Source organism: Chelonia mydas, chromosome 2, assembly GCF_015237465.2.
Source record: "Chelonia mydas isolate rCheMyd1 chromosome 2, rCheMyd1.pri.v2, whole genome shotgun sequence".
NCBI classification, from domain to species: Eukaryota; Metazoa; Chordata; order Testudines; family Cheloniidae; genus Chelonia; species Chelonia mydas.
The window spans coordinates 102254844-102277942 of record NC_057850.1 but is presented as its reverse complement, the minus strand read 5'-3'; the positions used below and the strand labels follow the sequence as shown (position 1 = coordinate 102277942).

Below are 23099 nucleotides of genomic sequence, written 5' to 3'. Positions count from 1 at the left end.
TTGAGCCACTTCATCTATCTTTATACATCTTGCTGGCAGCAGACTGCGCGGTATGACCGCTTGCCATCATCATCTCCTGGGTGCTCGGCAGAAGACGGTGCAGTATGACTGCTGGTCATTATCTTCTGCTGGCTGCTGATTAAAAGACAGTGCACTGCCGGTAGGACTCAATCGCCATGAGACAAAACTTAAAAGGGAAATGACCTGGCTGAGGCACTCCCATGTTTGCCCAGGAGCCCCTGACCTCATTGAGGTCGATTAAAAGAGCACCCAGGACTACGTTGACAACGGCTACCAGTCATACTGCACTGTCTGCTGCCAAAAGGCAATAAACTGCTGCTGTGTAGCAATGCAGTACCACGTCTGCCAGCACCCAGGAGACATACGGTGACGGTTAGCTGAGCGGGCTCCAGGCTTGCCGTGGTATGGCGTCTGCACAGGTAACTCAAGAAAAAAGGTGCAAAAGATTGTCTGCCCTTGCTTTCACAGAAGGAGGGAGGGAAGGGGGCCTGACGATATGTACCCAGAACCACCCGCGACAATGTTTTAGCCCCATCAGGCACTGGGATTTCTACCCAGAATTCAAATGGGCAGTGGAGACTGTGGGAACTGTGGGATAGCTACCCACAGTGCAACGCTCCTTAAGTCGACGGTTGCCTCGGTATTGTGGACACGCTCTGCCAACTACATGCACTTAGAGCATTTGTGTGGGGACACACACAATCGACTGTATAAAAACGCTTTCTACAAAACCGACTTCTATAAATTTGACCTAATTTTGTAGTGTAGACATACCCTTACAATGTGTATATTAGGAATAACTCCATTTACATATTGGAGTTACACTAGCGGAAGTTATAGAATTGGCATATGGGCTTCACAGCAGTCTGATTTATTCTAAGGAAAGACATATCTGCCACAGACTCCTATTCACCCATAAAACACCATTTTTATTTCTAAAGCCAGAAATTCAGAGTAAAAATCCATTGGTTTGGATTGGTGGACTTGATAAAATGAGAGAACTTTTTACTGAGCACCTTGCTGTGTTTTACGTTACTTGGTAACCTAATGAAAGACCATCAAGACGTTCAGGTAAGGGACTAGATGTAAGATTGTCTGGGAACCTTAACTCTGCAATTCTTCTCCTTTGTGTGTTTAAAATCTTAATGCTCGCATTGCATTGGTGAAGTCTTGGGCATTTAGATTCTGATCTTAGCTCCCTTTGGAGTCAATGGGAGCTGGTTCAGACCTTTACTCATTTGGGGTGCACCCAGTGAATTCTGTAAAGTTGTAAGTGCTGAGCACCTCTCAGGATTAGGCCATTTATAGAATCATGGGTCTGGAAGGGACGACGAGAGGTCATCTAGTCCAGTCCCCTGCACTCTTGGCAGGAATAAACCATTTTATCTAGACCATCTATGACAGGTGTTTGTCTAACCTGCACTTAAAAATCTCAAATGATGGAGGTTCCCTAGGCAATTTATTCCCATGCTTAACCACCCTGACAGTTAGGAAGTTTTTCCTAATGTCCAACCTAAACCACCCTTGCTGCAATTTAAACCCATTGCTTCTTCTCCTTAAGCGCTGAGGATAAGACAACATAACACAAGAACTAGGGGTCAGCAAATGAAATTAATAGGCAGCAGATTTAAAACAAACAAAAGGAAGTATTTCTTCACACAACACACAGTCAACCTGTGGAACTTCTTGCCAAAGGATGTTGTGAAGACCAAGACTATAACAGGGTTCAAAAAAGAACTAGATACATTCATGGAGGATAAGTCCATCAATGGCTATTAGCCAGGATAGGCAGGGATGGTGTCCCTAGCCTTGGTTTTGCCAGACGCTGGGAATGGGTGGCAGGAGATGGATCACTTGATGATTACCTGTTCATTCCCTGTGAAGCACCTGGCATTGGCCACTGTCGGAAGACAGGATACTGGGTTAGATGGACCTTTGGTCTGATGCAGTATGGCTGTTCTTATGTTCTTCCTTCTCCTCATGAAAACCTTTTACATACTTGAAAACTGTTATCATATCCTTTCTCAGTGTTTTCTTCTCCAGACTAAACAAACCCATTTTTTTCAATCTTCCCTTACAGGTCCTGTTTTCTAGATCTTTAATCATTTTTGTTGCTCTTCTCTGGACTTTCTCCAATTTATCCACATCTTTCTGAAAGGTGGCGCCCAAAACTGGATACAATACTCTAGTTGAGGCCTAATCAGCACAGAGTAGAGTGGAAGAATTACTTCTTGTGTCTTGCTTACAACACTCCTGCTAATACATCCCAGAATAATGTTCCCCCCCCTTTTTTTTTTGGCAACTGTTACACCGTTGACTCTCATTTAGCTTGTGATCCATCCAGATCCTTTTCTGCAGTTCTCCTTCCTAGGCAGTCATTTCCTATTTTGTACGTGTGCAACTGATTGTTTCTTCCTAAATTGAGTACTTTGCATTTGTCTTGATTGAATTTCATCCTATTTAGTTCAGACCATTTCTCCAGTTTGTCCAGATCATTTTGAATTTTAATGCTATCCTCCAAAGCGCTTGAAACCCCTCCCTGCTTGGTATCGTCTGCAAACTTCATAAGTGTACTCTCTATGCCAGGGGTGGGCAAACTTTTTGGCCCTAGGGCCACATCGGGTATGGAAATTGTATGGTGGGCCATGAATGCTCACAAAACTGGGGATTGGGGTGTGGGAGGGGGTGAGGGTGAGAGCTCTGGCAGGGGGAGCGGGCTCTGGGGTGGGGCCAGAAATGAGGAGTTCAGGATGTGGGAGGGGGCTGGGCTGGGGCAGGGGGTTGAGGTGTGGGGGGGTGAGGGCTATGGGAAGGGGCTGGGGATGAGGGGTTGGGGGTGCAGGAGGGTGCTCTGGGCTGGGACCGAGGGGTTCAGAGGGCAGGACGGGGATCAGGCGTGGGGCAGGGGGTTGGGGCATGGGAGAGAGTCAGGGTGCAGGCTCCAGGCAGTGCTTACTTCAAGCAGCTCCCGGAAACAGCAGCATGTCCCCCCTCCAGCTCCTATGTGGAGGCACAGCCAGGCGGCTCCGCACGCTACCCCCGTCCGCAGGTGCCACTCCTGCATCTCCCATTGGCTGTGGTTCCTGGCCAATGGGAGCTGCAGGAGCGGCACTTGGGGCGGGGGCAGTGTGCGGAGCCCCCTGGCTGCCCCTATGTATTGGAGCCAGAGTGGGGACATGCGGCTGCTTCTGGGAGCCCGCACATGCAGAGCAGGGCAAGCCCCCAACCCCGCTCCCCAGCTGGAGGGTTGGAGCAGGACAAGCCCCGACCCCCCTCCCCGGTGGGAGCTCGAGGTCTGGACTAAAACATCTGAAAGGCCGGATGTGGCCCACCCCTGTGGTAGTTTGCCCACCCCTGCTCTATACCATTATCTAAATCATGAAGATATTGAACAGAACTGGACCCAGAACTGATACCTGTGGGACCCCACTTGATATGCCCTTCCAGCTTGACTGTGAACCACTGATAACTATTCTCTGGAAACAGTTTTCCAGCCAATTATGCACCTAACTTATAGTAGCTCATCTAGGTTTATTTCCCTAGTTTGTTTATAAGGCAGCCCTGTGAGACAGTATCAAAGGCCTTGCTGAAGTCAAGATACACCACATCTTCGGCTTCACGCCCATCTGCAAGACTTGTTAACCCTATCAAAGATCTTTCTGTATTTCTTTTTGGACCTGCTTTCCCTTTTAGCTATCTCCAAATATCTTGATATGACTCTTTCCTCTTGCTGTCAGTCTCTTCTGAGTCATTAGTGTACATAGGATTTCCTCTGCCTGCCCCTTTTCCATCGTACTTGGTTTTTCCATCTGTTTCTCTACTATCAAGTTCAGAATGGACTTCTCTTGCCTGTAGCTACTAGTTGCTAGGTAGTAGTTCCTCCCTTTCTTGAGCAACCTGGCTGTGGTGATGCGCCTCTCAGTGCAGGCAGAAGTGGCTGGAACCAGCTGTTCCTCTCTAACCCAGGATTCATAGGCATACACCATTATTAGAAAGGTGTAGTTTGGGCCTGAGGTCAGGTCTGGTGGTTAGGCCTGCTTTGCTTCTATTTCAGATATCTGGAATTTTCCCTAGGACTCCAGTGACTAGATGATGTGCAGAAGGGACTATGTTATCTTGAAATTGTAGGATAAGAAATGCTGTTATAGGATAACTGTTAAGCAAAATTGTATGACAGGGTACATTGTTGGATGAAGAGCAAAGAATACATGCTGCTGGGTACATGGAGACACAGAGGATTGAACTCCTGGATGGAGTCCACTGAGACTGTCTGTTTGGAATTTGTGGGGGGTTGAATCGGCAGGTTGTCTGTTGGCTCTGGGGTGAAAGGAAGCAGGATCCAGAGAAGATCAGGGAGCTAGACTGTGAGCAGGAAGGAAAGCACTGCCAGTTGCTGAATGCTATTGTTCAAACTGGTTAAATACAAGTTTAGTACTAGGTTTTCAGACTCAAGAAGTTAGAGGTGTAGGCAATGGGTGGGTTTTGAAGAGATCTGCAGGGCCCTTAAAATGGTTAAGAAAAGCAGCCAGGATTACCCGATATTCACAGGCAAATGGCCTGAGAGGAAGCTTAGAGGGATAAAAGGGCTCTTTTACCTGAGCCACCTGTCTATTCATGTACTGTATTGTCTGAGGGCCTTCCCGTAGAGCATTAAGCTATGTGACTTCACACCTGTCACCTGTTGTTGGTTCTCTCATCCTCTCCCTAGAGGGAAAAACGTGTGTGGTGGACAGTCTTATATATATACCTGTTGCTATGTGTTACGTAAGGCAGGGTTAAAGAAATGCACCTTGCACTGGGAGTGGAAAGGGGTGAAGTTTGTGATGGTACTTAGGTCTTGGATCACCCACAGAGAAAGTTCAGTCTCCCATGCCGACAAGGCTTTACTGTTGTTGTTGAGCGTTCCACTGGGCTGGAGGAGCAGATAACCAGTGTTGAACAAGGTATATGCCCAGGGAGGGGCAGGTTGGAATTTAGCTGGAAAGACAACTAAAATTGTCCTTAGTTCATACATTTGGCTACAGCAAGAAATTTAAAAGAGAGAGAGAGAGAGAGACTGACTGACTGTATGGACTAACAGGCCTCGATTCCAGACGGTGGTTAAGCACACTGAAGTCAGTGGGAACATTCACATGCTTAAAGTTAGGCATGTACTTAAATGAATTGCTGAGTCATGGCCTCAATTAGTATTTTTATGAGGATACTATCTACAGTAATGTTTATAGTAGTGCTTTACCCTTTCTTCAGCCCTTTCTCCAAAGGAATACCTCATTGCTCAAACTAACATTGGTGCCACTGTTGCAAAACTATTTCCTTTTTTAAAAAATAGTAATAATCAGCACATCCCTTTGTGGTGTTTGGTTGACAAGTTTTGTTTTTTGTCTGGTGTGATATTAAATTATGGACTAAAAATGTTTGCCATACTCTTCCAAGAGCAGAACCTAAGACTGTCAGTTCAGTTAATATGTGTGTGTGTGTGTGTGTTTGTATTACGCCCAAAGAGACACTGAGATTTTGTACAATGTTAAAAATCTGACCCTAATCTGTAAAATGAAATGGGCAAAAAATAATCCTCATGAAAAAGGGGAGTCAACATTGAATTGGCCCAAATAGAAGGATCTTAGAAGAATGTTGTACTGGTGGATGCACTCAGGGAAAAAGAGTTCGTATGTCCTAAGCACGGAACGTTAGAACACAGTGCAGACACAACCCAACCGATCTCACTGTAGTGGAACCTTGCTGATTCGCACTAGCAAGCAGGAGACCCCTTGTGAATTACTGAATTATGTGAACAAATAGAACATCGCAAACTCTGCTGTAGGAAAAAACCTGTAGATGAAGAAAATTTATATATCTAGATCCTATACTTGAGATGGGGAAGGGAAACAACAGAAGTTAACAGGCTCTGCAGATAAGCCGGGTATCAAGTTACTCGATGAGGAAAAATTAGACTTCTAAATGTAATGGCCAGATAACAGCAGATACGTCAGCCTTTGTGCCTATGTAAGGAAGGTTTGTTCAGATTGGTTTCCCCTTGAGGTGTAAAAAGAAGTGGAGAGGGAGAAGGAGACATTTGTGAAACCATCAGAAAGACTACGCCATTTTGGTCATCATGAGGCTAGAAGTAGTGAATAAGCCTTATTTTCACTCGCCTAGTCTTTAACTCTACCTGCTAACTCATATGAAAACTACAAACTACTGTGCCTTCACTAAGATTTTATCTTGAGTTAGCTAACTCAAGTTAAGAACACACCTTTTTTCCCCTAGTAAAGAGATGCCTCAACTGTCATTCAAGTTACATGCTCTTAGAGAATTTTTAATGTTTTGGAGAGGAGTTAGAGATACAGACCATATCTAAATACCCTACCTTTTTTCCTACTGTAATGTGTTGACTACCATGTGTTTAATATCCAAGTGGGAGACAAGGCAGGTTGTAGTTTTAACATGTTAGATGGTTGAGGTCATTCCTGGGGAAGCCTAGGGTTTACCTTCACCAGCTAATACTATAGCTAAGGGCTTGTCTACACTTACAGTGCTGCACCTGTAGCTCTTAGTGAAGATGCTATGCCGATGGGAGACCTTTTCCTTTGGCGTAAGCACTCCACCTCCCCAAGAAGCAGTAGGTGCGTTGATGGGAGACGCCCACCCTTCAACATATGTTCTCTACACTGTGAGTTAGGTTGGTACAACTGTGTCACTGAGGGGTGTGGATTTTCCACAACCCTGAGTAATTTAATTATACGACATAAGTTTGTAATGTAGATCAGGGCTAGTACACTGTCAAAACACACCCTTTTTCTTAGTGAAAACAAGGCCCCAAGGGGAAGGAGCGTTACAAGAAAAACTGTTGGTTAGCTGAAGGTTTGGATATCGGCTGCTTTCTAAAATTCTGCAAATTGTGAGCTGTTTAGTGTCCACCCCTGCTCAAAGTTAGAAACAGGAAACGTGTATATTTTAAATAAATGAAGATAAGGAAATAAGTACATAGGCCATGACCACTCATTCTACTCCCAGCAAAAAAAGTCTCTCTTAAAGCCTGAATCTTGCCTGACTACATGGAAGTCATAATGGTAATTTGTCTACTTTAGTAGTTTTATATGTAATACTTCAATACTTATACATGGTTTGTAAAAATAAGCCTTAGTAATATGAGATCACAGCACAAAGCACGCTATTAAATCTTTGAGAAGTAGGGAAAGCACATTTTTGTGCATATACAAAGTTTGCAGGTTACTGAAATGTAGTTTAGCATGTTTCTACTGTAATATAATCAAGTTCTTTGAAATATTTTCATCTTTGAAAGTTCCTTGCACTTTTATCAAGGCAAAGGAAATGAGGTTTGTGGGTGGTTCATAACGTATTTACAAGAAGTTTCATCTCAGTATAAAGCTGATAAGGGTATTTTCATAATATTTCTAATACCTTGATTCTTTGTGACTTCAGAAGGGCTCACCTTCTCACATTTATTATAAGCAGGATTTTAAAAGTTATTTTCCCATGAAACCTTGTACTATTTGATTAATTTCCACATATTTTGGAGAAGATGGAAAGGAGGTGGTGAATAAGAAGCACAGGAGTTGTAATTCAGTGGTTACTCCAGTACAATTCATTACCAACAGTTTTTTGTTTTGTTAAAAAGGCTTTTTAATTTCACTTAAGTTTTGTAGTAGATTGATTTCTGTCATCATCTACCTCTAGTTCATCTACCACTTCCTGTAAGTCATACTCCAGTTCACTATCTTGTGAAGGTGCAATGTCACCATCCAAAGAATCTTTACTATATTTGTCCAGTAAATATTTCTGTGGTGTGATATCATTCTCAAAGGGATCCCTTATTTTCTTCTTTTTCATTTTCATTTGCTTTTGCTTTTGTATCGCAGCCAGCTGCACCTGCTGCTGTTCTGCCCACCCAATGCCTTCTGTGTCCTTCACCTTTTTCATTTTTTTGTACTCCATTATTTGCTTATTGAGCACTTCATGATCGATCCCAAAAAGATTAGCTGGGATGGACAAAGCTGCCATGTCAGAAGATGATGCAGAAGACTCTGATTCACTGCGAAAAGAAAAGGATTTTTTTAAGAGGCACATGGTAAACTGTACTATGAAACTTTAAGGCACAATGACCTTTACTAAGCTTCTTTATCAAGAGATCATCATGTGAAATCAGAGGGAAACAGAGAAGACTTTTTAGACTCTCTGATTCTAAGGCCAGAAGGGACCACTGTGATTATCTAGTCCAGCAGTTCTCAAACGTCATTACACCACGATCCCCTTCTGACAACAAAAATTACTACACTACCCCAGGAGGGGGTCCAAAGTCTGAGCCCACCCGAGCCCTGCCGCACCGGGCAGGGGGGCCAAAGCCCAAAGACTCCAGCCCTGGGTGGGGGGCCTGTAACCTGAGCCCCGCTGCCCAGAGCTCAAGCCCTCTGGCTTTAGCTTCAGCCCCAGGCAGTTGGGTTCAGGCTTTGGCTTCAGCCCTGGGTCCCAGCAAGACTAACACCAGTCTTGGCAACCACATTAAAAGGGGGTCGCAACCCACTTTGGGGTCCCGACCCATAGTTTGAAAACCCTGATCTAGTCTGACCTGTTTAACATAGGCCACAGGACTTCCCCAAAATAATTCCTAGAGCAGATCTTTTAGAAAAACATCCAAACTTGATCTGAAAATTGTCAGTTATAAATAGGGCCCTACCAAATTCATGGCCATGAAAAATGCATCATGGGCTGTGAAAACTGGTCTTTTGTGTGCTTTTAGATTTCACAGGGGAGACCAGCATTTCTCAAATTGGGGGTCCTGACCCAAAAGGGAATTGCAGGAAGGTTACAAGGTTATGGGGGGGGGGGGGGGAGTCACAGTATTGTCACCCTTACTTCTGTGGTGACTTCAGAGTTGGGTGGTCAGAGAGTGGCAGCTGTTGGCTGGGCACCAGCTCAGAAGGCAGCACCCCGCCAGCAGCAGCACTGAAGTAAGGGCGGCAATGCCATATCCAGGCCATCTTACATCTGCATTGCTGCTGCTGGCGGCGGCTCTGCCTTCAGAGCTGGGCTCCCGGCCAGCAGCCACCACTCTCCGGCTGCCCAGCTCTGAAGGCAGCCGCCACTGCCAGCAGCAGCGCAGAAGTAAGGGTAGCAGTCCCGCAACCCTGCCTACAATAACCTTGTGACCCCCCCACAACCCCATTTTGGGTCAGGACCCCTACAATTACAACACCATGAAATCTCAGATTTAAATAGTTAAAATCATGAAATTTACAATTTTTAAAATCCTATGACCATGAAATTGACCAAAATGGACCGTGAATTTGATAAGGCCCTAGTATAGAGAATCCACCATGACTCTTGGTTAATTGTTCAATGGTTAATTGCTCTCACCATTAAAAATTTACACCTTATTTCCGGTCTGAAAATAAGGTTTCGATAGCACTCAGCCTGGTATCACCATCATTCTAAACAGTTTGTTCAGCTCAGTTCCACAAGGGATTAGAATTAGAATCCATGAAATAGATGTCCACATGGAGTGAAATGCACAAGGAATCCAAAGCACAAAGAGCAAGATGTAAATTTAGGTTTTTAAATTGTTTTCAACATTAATAAAGTAAGGGGTAAGAGAGGTAAGGATGGCTCTTTACAGAGTATCTGTGGTATTTTGCTATCACGTGGCGGCTCCAATCACTAGGTGGCGCTCATTGTGCTAGACACTGTGAATACAAAGTAAAACACTGTCCCCCTACATTTTATTTTTGTCATGGGTGGGTTTTTGTTATGACTGACTACCCTATATAAATGTAAAGGGACATTGAGTAGTCAGTCACTCTTTTGAAAGGCAAGATGTCTATATAAGGATTTCTTTAAACTACGCTAACTCTATCCTGTGTCTTTTTTCATAACGCCATTATACTAAATTCTTAAGATGCTAACAATTAGATACCACAATAGCGGCTATATATAAATACAAAATAAACACACAGCATAATTATTTTCTGTACTTTTAAATAAATATTCTTTCCATTTTTAATCGAATATCCATAAATGAAAATACTTGTTGCAAAATTTCAATTAATAAACAACACACAAAAACAAAAACCCACCTAAAGTCATTTTCAGCCAAAGTGTCTTTTTCTTCCTGAGGTCCAAAGTCAGCAATTGCCAATAACCTATCAATCTGTAAACAATTGAAAAAACAGAAAACAAATATCCACTATTAAATCTATTCTGTTTACATTCATAAAGGAAACAAGCCAGCATGAGACACAGTAAACAGATCTGTCTCTTTTACATACGAGTATCATAGTTGCCTCCTTCTGGGTTTCTGGAAAATATGCATTTCAAAATGGTCTGTATTTTCAATAAAAGTCATCCACTTAATTTACAAGGCCTCTCAATAAATACTATGAAATGTAGTGTAGGGAATAATCTTGCTCTAGACTTGGGATGGAGTGGATGCTCTAACAGAGACCTAACTTATCAGTCTATGGAATTGCCAGGAAGTACATACCTTACTAGCATCTTTACACCAAACTGAATAATTAATTCATGGACTACTGTGACTTTCAAGGGTTTGGCATATATTTGATGTGGATAGGAGAGATAATTTAATTAAAGAATTCCTCATTTTAGGTTAGATTTCACTTAAAAGAATAAAGTTCTTCCCTTTACCAGTGTACATATACTTCAAATTTTCTGTCACTCTCTTCCCCCTTTTGAAAATTGTCTGGCCCAATCTGGTATGTAAGAGATTAAGTAGTTGTGGTTTTTTGAAGAGATCAATCTGTCCAGGACCATAAATCTCTAGTGCATTATAGGTTACCTTCAGTTGTGAAGGTTTTACCAAATTTTAGGTTTTGTAATCATCTTTTTCTGTTAATATTTTTCCTCATCAGCCTTTTTATTCCTTTCGTGTTTTCTTTTTATTAGAAGGTGAAAGTAATAGTCTTTCTCCCCTCTTATAAGATGTAAAGTTTCCTCTACTGGTGGTTGGTGTCTGGTTTTTAGTTTATTTGAAGTACAGATTGCATATAAAAATGGACTTGAATGTTGGGTCCTGTAGTAGAGACTTAAAGCTCCTTCTGGATGTTCTGATAATCACTGCTAGGTTGTTGATAAATCCTTGTGTTACTTCTGGAAAGATGAAGGAATTATATCTGCAAGCTGGGACAGAGGACTAAACAACCCTAAACTGAGCATTAATATGCCTAAACTTTGCCCTATTACTACACCTGTTGTTGGTGGGGTAGAAAAGCACTCTCACTGTGGTGGCAGCGTATGCTAACAAAAAACGTTTTCTGGATTTATCACTACCTTTGGGTATGTCTGCACTGCAGCTGACTTTGTCCTTCCAGCCCAGGTACACAGACTCAAGCGAGAATTCTAAAAACAGCAGTGTGGAAGTTGTGCCATGGGTGGTGGGTCAGGCTAGCCACCTGAGTCCACCAAGCCCACCCAGCCCATTGGGTCTGAGCTCAGGGGGCTAGTCCGAGCTATGTTCACGCTAATTTTTAGCATGCTAGCTCAAGTTAAGCTAGTGCAAGTCTGTCTACCTGGGCTGGGAGGCACAATTGCAGTTGCAGTGTAGACACCCTCACTGATCAGAGGAAATTCAGCTGTTCACTTCGTATTCCTAGTGCATTGGTGAGAAATGAAACACTCTCTCTGCCTCTTCCAAGGTTGCTAGTTGTGCAATGGATGCTCTTGTGACTCTGAGACTCAATTTGTAACCTGATAGTAAGAGCCCTGTGCCTAACAGTCTGCTAATTTGAGTCACAGGACCCCATGAATTAGCTCAATTTTTAATGTTGTTATCCTCTAGTTCAATTCATTCTTCGAAAGACTCCTGAGTATCACTGTGCTCTCTACCTCATGGGAATCTCACAATCCTAATATTACCTCCTCTCATGCTCAATAATAATGAATTCCTAGAAGACATTACTATTCTCAAAGTACTTCCACTAGTCTGCAAGCTTGCTACCTTTAGCTAGATATTATCCTCAATATACAATATCCCTGTTTCTCTCCATTAGATTCCAGCGCCTTTTAAAACAAAGTAACAGTTGAACCAGCTGCAATGCAGTTAGCCAGCTGGTCACCATCATCACTGCTCTGCTTCCTTTTTGGCATAAGGTTATAAAGACAGTAGTTTCCTGTCTTTCATTTGAGGTTATTTGATGTGTCTCTCTCCTGGATTAACCAGTCTATCTTCCGGAAACATCTTTAGACAGTGTTCTTCTCTTCAGAAGTTTTTATAAAGTCAACAAAACTAATGAAAAAGACAGCTCTACTTTCCACTATCCCCAAAGTATCAAAATAATTGGAGACCCTTATCAAAACATTAAAAAGCTTGTTGTCAGAGACGGGGAACCGGGTTTCAATTTAAATTGTTTTCCAAGTCTAGTGAGCAACTAACTACATGTCTACTTAAACATTACACCTATTAAGCCTTCCGCGTTCTTACATGTCTGTTCCGAAACACACTGCAACATGTGATATTTACACACTGAGTCAGCGATTGTATCTTACCTCTTTTATAGCTGCAGCTTCTTTGTCTTTAACAAACACTATTGGAGGAACAGTTCTCAGGACCTGATGGGTAATCAAAAGATGTCTGAAAAAAATAAAATGCCCCCAGATATGAGCAATCTTACATCTTTAAGACAGATGCAATATTTACATTGTGAAGCATGGGTACTGTTTGCAAAGTGTATAGGGTATCAGTTCAGATGACAAATTCTAGTATTTCAAAGGACTATACTATAGATTAATGGTCTAGCACATTCTGCTACTAGAAAAATAGAATTTCTCAAGTCAAAGTCCAAGTTAGATCTAGTTTGTTGGATAAGGATGTAGACTATAGGACATCTACTGAAGCAAAGACTACAGTGATGTTATTGAAGAACACAGTGAAGCGTGTGTATGTGTACATACACGAAGAAGTGACATAGTATGGCGGCTGGAGTATTTTCTAGGGCTCCCACGTACACAGGATTTTCTGTATATGCAAAAAAGTTACACAGTCTAAATTACTTTTTTTGAACTTGAGAAAATTAATCCCTTTCTTTACAGCTAAAAGGTTTACAAGAATATACAGAAATAATACACTGATTTACAGAAAAAACTCAGTGAAGGAGAAAAGGACAGGCAGGCAGTTGCAGCTCTCTGATTTTCTGCCTTGTGCAGTTCCAGCCCTGGCTGCACTGTAGTTTATAGCAGCCCCAAGCGACTACCTTTTACAAGCTAACAATTAGCAAAGTGAAGTGGCATTCCAGCCACACCCTACTCAGCAGAGCTGGGTATGCTAGCTATACATGGATTGAAAGCACCCCATGAGTGGAATTTTCAGGTGGCCAGTTATGGCCAGTATGCAGCCCATATGTGTAGCTCATCAAGGGAGATAATCTGGCTCAAAATATCTAGAAGTGCAGATGTCCAACATCCTGATCCAAAGTATTCTAATGAGAGTCACATTCATGATTTGTAAAAATACCTTAGAAATTTCCCTTCAGAAATTCTTAATAGACGAAGGCACTTTATAGACTAACAGACTTATTGGAGCATAAGCTTTCGTGGGTGAATACCCACTTCGCTGGATGCGTGTAGTGGAAATTTCCAGAGGCAGGTATAAATATGCAAGCAAGAATCAGGCTAGGGATAACGAGGTTAGTTCAAGCAGGGAGGATGAGGCCCTCTTCTAGCAGCTGAGGTGTGAACACCAAGGAAGGAGAAACTGCTTTTGTAGTCTGTTAGTTTATACGGTGCCACAGGACTCTTTGCCGCTTTTACAGATCCAGACTAACACGGTTACCCTTCTGATCCTTAATAGACAAAGTGACTATTTATGAAGCAGAGTAATTGTTTACAAAACTTTACAGCACACAACAGTACCTTATACGTGGGGCACTTTTCTGTAAAATACTTTCAATACGATCATCCTCCTCTGCACTTTCAGCAGGGTTCCAGTACACACGACATGCTGAAAAGTCTGGCGACAGGGATACCTGTAAAATGCAAAGATTTCTATTAGGGCTGTCGATTAACTGCAGTTAACTTATGCGATTAACTCAAAAAAAATTAATCGCAGGTTTACTCTCACTGTTAAACAACAGAATACCAATTGAAATTTACAATATATTTGAAAATGTAGAAAAACATCCAAAATATTTAATAGTCTGTGTTGTAATTGAAATCAAAGTGTATATTATTTTTATTACAATTATTTGCACTGTAAAAATTATAACAGTATTTTTCAGTTGACCTCATGCAAGTACTGTAGTGCAATCTCTTTGTCATGAAAGTGCAACTTACAGATGTAGATTTTTTGTTGTTGTTGCATAACTGCCCTCAAACACAAAACAATGTAAAACTTTAGAGCCTACAAGTCCACTCAGTCCTACTTCTTGTTCAGCCAATCACTCAGACAAACAAATGTTTACATGTACAGGAGATAATGCTGCCCGCTTCTTATTTACGTTACCAGAAAGTGCCATGCAAATGTCTGTTCTCACTTTTGTAGCCGGCATTGCAAGGTATTTACATGCCAGATATGCTAAACATTCGTATGCCCCTTCATGCTTCGGCCACCACTCCAGAGGATATGCTTTCATGCTGATGACGCTCATTAAAAGAACAATGCATTAATTAAATTTGTGACTGAACTCCTTGGAGGAGAACTGTATGTCCCCTGCTCTGTTTCACCCGCATTCTGCCATATATTTCATGTTATAGCAGTCTCAGATGGTGACCCAGCACACGTTGTTCATTTTAAGAACACTTTCACTGCAAATTGGTACCTGCTTTGCATTTTGTCCAATGTGAGATTTCTAAAGATAGCTACAGCATTCGACCCAAGGTTTAAGAATCTGAAGTGTCTTCCAAAATCTGAGAGGGATGAGGTGTGGAGCACGTTTTCAGAAATCTTAAAAGAGCAACACTCCCATGCGGAAACTACAGAACCCGAACCACCGAAAAAGAAAAATCAACCTTCTGCTGGTGGCACCTGACTCATAATGAAAATGAACATGGGTCAGTCCGCACTGCTTTGGATTGTTATAGAGCCGAACCCGTCATCAGCATGGACGCATGTCCCCTGGAATGGTGGTTGAAGCACTAAGGGACATATGAATCTTTAACACATCTGGCATGTAAATATCTTGCGACGCCAGCTATACCAGTGCCATGAGAATGCCTGTTCTCACTTTCAGGTGACATTGTAAACAAGAAGTGGGCAGCATTATCTCCTGCAAATACAAACAAGTTTGTTTACCTGAGTGACTGGCTGAACAAGAAGTAGGACTGAGTGGACTTGCAGGCTCTAAAATTTTACATTGTTTTATTTTTGAGTGCAGTTTTTTATACATAATTCTACATTTGCAAGGCACTGTACTTTGTATTCTGTGTTGTGATTGAAATCAATATTTGAAAATATGAAAAACATCCAACATTTTTAAAAGGAATTCTGTTATTGTTTAACAGGGATTAGTCGCTTAATTGTGATTAATTTTTTTAATCGCTTGACAGCTCTAATTGTTGTATTTTCAAGCATCCTGACTACAACACACTTGTAGCTATATCTTAATATTCAATAACACAAGTTCGTAATGGCCTAATAAAATAAACGTGCAAAATAAAATTATATCAATATTGAAGTCTTTTCCCTTCAGTTCTTATCTGTGTGACAGCTCAGTCTGCAATAAGAGCACCATGGTCTCTTCCTTCATTACATAACAGCACGGGGAGCATCTTCCAGGAAAGAGAAGGCCCATCTAAACTGGCCAGAAGGAACCACAATACATTTCTTCAAGCCCACAGCGGACAGTATCTCTTCAATGTGCACACATCTTCAGCTGACTCAGGGAACAAAAAAGGAGTTCAAAATTCAAACTCCAATTCTTCATCTGGCACTAGGAAGCATTATCACAGCCAACTTAATTGTAGTTCTCTCTCTCTCTCTCTCTTTTTTTTTTTTTAAAAAGACTACACACAAACCTTAAGCTTCTAGGATATTATGACATTTTACTGGTCAAGCAATATAAAGAACGTATTTGTAGGCGGAGGGTGCGTGGTTTTGGTCTCTGCATAAATCTCTTAAGAAAAGGGAGAGTGTGATGGGTTCCCCCTTCGGGTGCCACCTGGAACGTGGGTACCACTGAGCCCTCTGACCCACCAGCCTGGGCTCCCTGTCTCACTGTATTGCTGTGACAAGCTGCAAAGCCCTCCAGCCTGTACTTTCACCAGCCTTCATACAGATAGGGCCACACTCAGCTGTAGTTACATGCAGGCTCTCTGTCCAGCCCCTGCAATGAACCAACAATGGAAAGGCTACAGCTAAGGAAACTCCCAACTCCCCAGGCACACGCCCCTCTCTCGAGTATAAATCCAAAGTTATACCGTCTTGTGCTGCACAGTGAACTGTACAGCGTAAGCTCAAAGTTCACCCCCTCCCTCAATATGGAGAGGAATATGCAACAGCCTTTGCCCCTTGAGCTAAGATTCCCATACACTTACCCCAACTCACTGGTTTAGATAAAGCAAAATCAAGTTTATTAACTACAAAAGATAGATTTTATGTGACTTATAAGGGATGGCAAACAGATCAATGCAGATTACCTAGCAAATAAACAAAAAACGCAAACTAAACCTAATATGCAAGAGTAGATTGGATATGAATTAGCTGATTCTCACCCTAAGAGATGATAGAAGCAGGCTGCAGATTCTTAAGGGGCAAGCTGCACTGGCTTACAGCTTGGAAACCCCAGCTATTTCATTCACAGGCTGGAAATCCCTTTAGCCTGGATCCAGTACTTCCCCAAGTTCAGTCTTTGTTCCTCAGGTGTTTCCAGGAGCCTTCTTGTGTGGGGAGTGAAGAACACCAGATGATGTCTCTCCCTGCCTTATATAGTTTTTGCATAGGCTGGGAACACTTTGTTTCAAAGTTTGGTTCCCAGACCAGTCTGTGAAAAAATACTGACATTCCAAGATGGAGTCCAACATCATGTGGTCTGATCACATGTCCTTGTAGAGTCATAGCAGCCATTACTCACAGGCCTTTGGAGTGTTCTCAGGAAGGCTCATCACCAGGTGGGAGATAAGCTTCTCCAAAGGCCTATAGTTTTTTCTTAATGGCCCACTGCCCTGAATAGGCCCTTCCCCACCCAGTATCTAGACTGAAAGCATCTTGTTTAGTGGGCGTTACCCAGGTGTAACTACATTTGAAATAGTTACATAGTGAATATTCATAACTTGAGATACAAAAATGATATACGTATAGAAATAGGATAATCATATTCAGAAAATCATAACTTTTCCAATGACACCTCACATGACTTATCTTGCATAAAATACATCATAATTATGTCAATCACATCATAATAATACCACGATGAAGATTATGGGACGCAGTGTCACAGAGAGCTCAACCCCCTATAGTGAATTATTGAATAGTATTGATGGGATCCATCCTGTTTTCCTAACCGGAAATCTGATGGCAAACAGTACAGGACCATGAGAGCTGAAATGAAGAGTGGTGATAAACAGAGAATCCTCAAATATGAATCCAGAGCAAATGTTAAGATTTTTCAGAGATCACTCCTATACCCACACACACCGCCCCAACCCTGAGGAAGACAGAATCAGCACGAGACTTGCTGTAATGTGCTAATATCAGTAATTCCTTACATAGTTATATCAGCAGAAAAAGCATGTTATGAGAGCCTCTCTCTCAAATTTTGTATTGTGTTAAAGACTAACTGCATGAACCCCCCCAAAGAAAACCACTTAGAAACACAGAAATTCCCACACTGGAGCAGACCTAAGGCCCATCTAGTCTAGTGTCTTGTCTCCGACACATGCCAGTATGAGGTGCTTCACAGTAAGGTGTAAAAATAAATAAATCGCACAATACACAGATGTGGGATAGTCCCACTAGATCTCATCCTGATCTCTAATAGTTAGAGGTTGGTTTAAGCCCTGAAACATGAGGTTTAATCCCTTTCCAAATTAGTTTTAATCATTAATTACGACAACTTTGTATATTGTTGTTCTCCATCTCTACTATAAAACTGATCTCAGAACTGTACTCATGTCCGTATGTATACTGATCTTTTAACCAATTCTCTCTTTTTTTAAAAATAAATTTTAGTTAAGAATTAGCTGTAAGAGTGTATTCGGTTAAGATCTGAAATATTCATTAACTTGAGAGGTAATATGTCTGATCCTTTGGGATTGGTAGAACTTTCTTATATGATGAATAAGATTTCAAGTAATCCTCATCGTATTTGACTGGGTGTCTGGGGTTGCTATAAGGGAACTGTGTTTTGGCTTCTGTACAACCAGTAAGGTATTGTAGAAGCTGTTTTGTGCTGGCTTGATAAATCTAAGAACTGGAATATCCACCAGCTTTTGGGATTGTCTGCCCCATTCTTTGCAGTTTGCCCTAATTGAGTAACCTCAGTGTGGCCCCCGCTGGAACCCCAGTCACAGCCAGTATAAACTGCGTTCCACTGGGAGCCCCTTGCAGGTATCATATATGGGCATAGCTACACTGGCAAGTATTCATAATGTAGACATGGCCTAAAGCCCTGATCGTGCATTGTGATCCTTGCAGGTAAACTGCTGTGCCCCCACTGAGCCCCACGGAAGACAGTGAGGCTCTGCATGGTGCAGCAGTCCACCTGCATAGATCAGAATACAGGACTAGGGCCTAAAAGCTGTTTTTGAATATCGCGTTATCTTGTTCCACAACTTAGTCAAAGTGACTTCACTTGAACTACAGCTTTTGTACTTGCCTTGGTGAGTTCCAGCTTGAGGTCACAAACCTCTTGACTGACTTCACAAGTGCTCATCAAGTCTGTCACAGCTTTATACAAGAGGACGTTTAGGACCTTTTTGCGTATGCTGTCTTCTTTCCTAGTTTTCTGCTGAGTAGCCTTTAGCATAGTGGCCAACTTGGATGGCTTGTACACCTTTTAAAAACAAAAACATTAACTAAGAAATAGTCTAGACAAATGTACAACAGTTTTTGTAATTCTGCTACTTTTCAATTTTAATCAGCAAAGAAATGTGATCTTAAAGTATTATATTCAAGATTTATTTTCTCATTTATTTTGTAGCTTCTTTAATTTAGCCATCTATAAAGCTCAGTAAATCTATGTTCTAAACTGGAGTGAATATAACCAGGAAATTTTTTTTTTTTTTTTTACTTTGCTTTTCAAATTGCACTTTGGATAAAACTTAAAGGGTCAGATTTTGCAATATGGCGTGCCTTAGGACAACTTTAAGCATGGAACATGCTCTTTATGCACTTTAAATGTAAACAGAGCTAGATTATGAAAAATCAAAAGTAGAATACTCTGAATGGGGGGGGACAAAGACACCTGATAACTGGAAAGCTTTTTAATATGATACGAAAACTATCACCTACAGGCCACCGATTTGAATTTGGCTCCTATCAATAGGAACGTAAAGTAATTACAATCTGAAGGTTGCTGCAGGGTTTCACAGTTCACTTTCTTGTGGATAGGTATCCACAGCCCAAGAGCCCAGATGGCAAACTCGCCCTTGTTTGTAAGGAAGACAGAGTAGGTGTGGTAATATCTTTTATTGGACCAACTTCTGTTGGTGGAAGCTTTTGAGCTATGTTTATAAGCCTATGTGCTGAAGACCAGGGCAATGGATCCAGCAAACTCTTCACATGCTTAACTTTATGCAATTTGAAAAGTCCCTACTGATTTAAATAAGACTACTCATACATTTGCAAGATTGCTGCCTGGGACTGAATATGTATGGAGATCAGGCAGGGAAGCTCCACCTTACACGTAGAACAGGAGGTTACATACAGCAAAACTTTTAGTGACTGCCAGGCTAAAAAGTGAGATTTTTCAGTGAGCCTCAGGCAAGAAAATCCAAGGAACTTGGTGAAAATGCTTGCAGATACTGTGGCTAGCATTATAAAAAACAAAACAAACAGGAGGATAAACACCAAAAGCTTGAAACTAACAAAATGTGTGCTAAATTTAAACCAAACCAACTTTTTCTGCAGCATCCTTTCCTCTACTCTCTTATATTATGCCTAATTTAAATCCCAGTTTCTGCTGACGGAGCTACATTCAATGGCATTATTTGTATGTGTAAAATTACTCATGTGCGTAAGTGTTTGTAGGATCGGAACCTACGACTAAACTCCTCAGGAGAGAAATTTGTCTTCCTAGGTCCGTAGAGGATCAGGCACATTTATGGTGTTATTACAGAACAATACTGCTCCATGTATTCTGTAGATAACTAGATTACTAGTTTTAGAGTAGCAGCCGTGTTAGTCTGTATTCGCAAAAAGAAAAGGAGTACTTGTGGCACCTTAGAGACTAACCAATTTATTTGAGCATAAGCTTTCGTGAGCTACAGCTCACTTCATCGGATGCATAAAGTGGAAAATGCAGTGAGGATGTTTTATACACACAGACCATGAAAAAATGGGTGTTTATCACTTCAAAAGGTTTTCTCTCCCTCCACCCCACTCTATTACCAGCAGGAGAGTGGGGTGGGGGAAGAGAAAACCTTTTGAAGTGATAAACACCCATTTTTTCATGGTCTGTGTGTATAAAACATCCTCACTGCATTTTCCACTTTATGCATCCGATGAAGTGAGCTGTAGCTCAAGAAAGCTTATGCTCAAATAAATTGGTTAGTCTCTAAGGTGCCACAAGTACTCCTTTTCTAGATTGCTAGTCTTCATTTCTAAAATTCTGATGTTTCTTGGTAGTAAATAAATGCATTTCAAAAGTCACATATGCTGGTAAAAGCATACATTTGCCCCACTTGACACAAAGATGACACTTCAAATTCTGAAAATTTGCACTTACCAGATGAGACCCCAATGTAGGACTGTCATACCAAAACTTCTTTCTTTTCAAAAGAGAAAAGAAAAATTTTTACTTTTTAAAAACTGTAAAGAAATATTAGGCATACGTGTGTATGAAAGTGCCATTCTACTCTGAAAAAACACCTTCATACATAAAATGGCATTAAAGGAATCCGTTAGTTTCTCAGTGACCTTGCATCAAGTGTGCTCAGTGTACAAACTGTTTTACTTTAGTTAGTGAGGCAAGCAAACAACAACAAGACTATGTAGAGACCCCACGAAGAAGAGGGGGAATGAAAGGAACCTAACGTGTCTTTACAAATAAATTTAATCTGGGACCACAAATATTAAAATGCCTTATTACGGTTACTGCAGGATCATTAGATTTACGGTGGTTTGACTTACCTTCATGTGCATTTCCATGCACTTGGTTTGCGGATAATTACAAAACATCCCTATAATGTATTTTGCCCTAAATTACCAATCCCCTCAATCTCTACTCCACTTTAGTACCGTTTTTGTCCGAGAATACTTATAGTTTGGGAGTTTAGCAGTATGCATACTGTAGATTAAGTCGCTTTTACTGCAAATACCTAGGGCTAGGAGGTAGTCAACACTTCATTCTCTACTGAATACGGGAACAGCCAGCCCCCGGGGCAATGTGCTCAAGCCAGGGCAATCTGCACGAGGCAGATTTTCTTTTAAGCCTCATCGCAAAACGGCTCAAGTGTAAACAACATAAAGCAGGATCTTCCGCAGCAGAGGGGAGGGAATTCATAGCACGGCTTCGTATTAACCAAGAAGCGTCCCTGCACACAGCTGGAAGGGGGCGCCGGTGTAGACACGAGCGCTCAGCCCTAGGATCGGAGGCTGGCGGCGCTGCAAGGCAGGCGCGGGGAGGTCGCTGCCCGGGGAGGCCCGTGCTCCGCGGCGCTGGGGGAAGGGAGCTCCCCGGGGGGGCGTGGCCAGCCCGGGCCGGGCACTTACTTGGTTTTCGAGGCGAATTTCTTCAGCAGGTTCTTGGCGCCGCCGAGGGCGGCGGACCCGTGCAGGGCCCGGCCCCGGGGGCCGCCCGGCAGCAGAGCACCCGCGCCGGCCTCCGCCCCGCCGCCGCCGCCACTCGCCGCGCTCCGCCGCTCGGCCCCGCCGGGTGCGATCGCTCGGAGCTGGGGCCATCGGGGCCCCCGGCCGGCCCGCGAGCCCCACATGCCGCAGCGAGCCGCGCTCCGGGCCTGGGAGCAGCAGGCGGGCCTCCCGGCGCCGCGCCCCTAGCGGGCAGGGGCGGCACCGCACCTGGCCGGCCCCGGCCCCGCCGCGGAGCTGCGCGTTGCCCCGCCTTAACCGCTGTGGGAAAGGCGCCGGGGGGAGGCGCTTACCGCTTAGGCCACCTTCTGCCGCTGCTGGAGACTCAGCTGCGCTCGCCCAGGAGGGGAGCCGCCGCCGCCCTCCCCTGCACTAAAAACAGGGCCCTCGCAGGAGCCGTCAGCCCCTGCGGGCCTGGCCCCGGCCCCTGCTACCCCTCACCCCTCAGAAGGGGGCCCCGGGACTGGCGGGCTCAGCCCATGCTCCACTTTGGCCCAGTCAGTAGAGTTCAAAACAAAAGGCGACCCTGGAGAGAGCTGGACTGCTGAGCAGTCTGTTCACTGATCACACTGCGCCGAATTCCACCCCAGAGCTGGCTGCATTTCTGTGGGCGATGGAGGGATCATCATTATTTCATTGTATCTAAATAGATTTATAAAGTGCACCTATCCATCAGTTCCTTTCCCTACACACACACACATGCATGGGAATAAAGGGGGACAAGGGCATCAGGTGCCCCCTTATTCCCCTGTGCACTGGCACTGAAGGTCTGCTACTGCTTGTCTGCTGTGCTGATGATGGACAGGGAGGCATGTGAAATAGTAAAGCCTTTCCTGTTCTTCCCTCAATGCATCAACCGGTGGAGCTCAGCCAATGCAGAGAGGAAACAATGTTAAGGTAGCAAAGGAGAAACTGGCTGGGAAGAGCCCTGCCTCTGTCATACCTCCTGTGCACTGCTCCTGGGGTGGCACATCACAAGTGCTGTCCCTTATTATGACCTACAGGCAGCATTCAGTCTGGCCCTTTATTAAGAATATATTGTCTACATTTTGCTTTGGAGTGTAGTTTGTCTTGTGAAAGGCACTAGAATATGGTGTCACTTTACTGAAGTTTTCATTTCTCTGATGGGGCACAGGGCTGTAGAACAACT

At 43.0% G+C, this 23099-nt stretch overlaps 1 protein-coding gene across 5 annotated transcripts; it reads right to left on the bottom strand.

Moving 5' to 3' along the window:
• Positions 1–7099: 7099 nt before the first annotated feature.
• Positions 7100–22130, bottom strand: RBFA (ribosome binding factor A). 5 transcript variants are annotated; one of them, XM_037893003.2, is made up of 7 exons: positions 21854–22130; positions 20868–20906; positions 18798–18974; positions 13900–14012; positions 12538–12622; positions 10113–10186; positions 7100–8074 (listed from the first exon to the last, which is right to left on the bottom strand). In XM_037893003.2, exons 1-7 carry the CDS (start codon positions 22040–22042, stop codon positions 7672–7674), a joined length of 1080 nt encoding a protein of 359 aa, XP_037748931.1. In that variant the 5' UTR covers positions 22043–22130; the 3' UTR covers positions 7100–7671. The 5 variants fall into 5 exon arrangements, with proteins under 5 accessions (XP_037748931.1, XP_027678624.2, XP_037748932.1 ...); XM_027822823.3 differs by having other exon boundaries at positions 20868–20910; positions 21854–22129; XM_037893004.2 differs by lacking the exon at positions 21854–22130 and adding an exon at positions 21272–21428.
• Between the last annotated feature and the right edge of the window lie 969 nt (positions 22131–23099).

What these genes read in the sequence shown, in the direction of transcription:
- RBFA (XM_027822823.3), bottom strand. Translation starts at nt 22,074, where the DNA reads ATGTGGGGCTCGCGGGCCGGCCGGGGGCCCCGATGGCCCCAGCTCCGA. An exon ending in AAATTCGCCTCGAAAACCAA is followed by an intron (nt 20,911 to 21,853) that starts GTAAGTGCCCGG and finishes TCTTTTGAAAAG; the next exon opens with AAAGAAGTTTTGGTATGACA. An exon ending in TTGGCTGAAAATGACTTTAG is followed by an intron (nt 8,075 to 10,112) that starts GTGGGTTTTTGT and finishes TTCTTTTCGCAG; the next exon opens with TGAATCAGAGTCTTCTGCAT.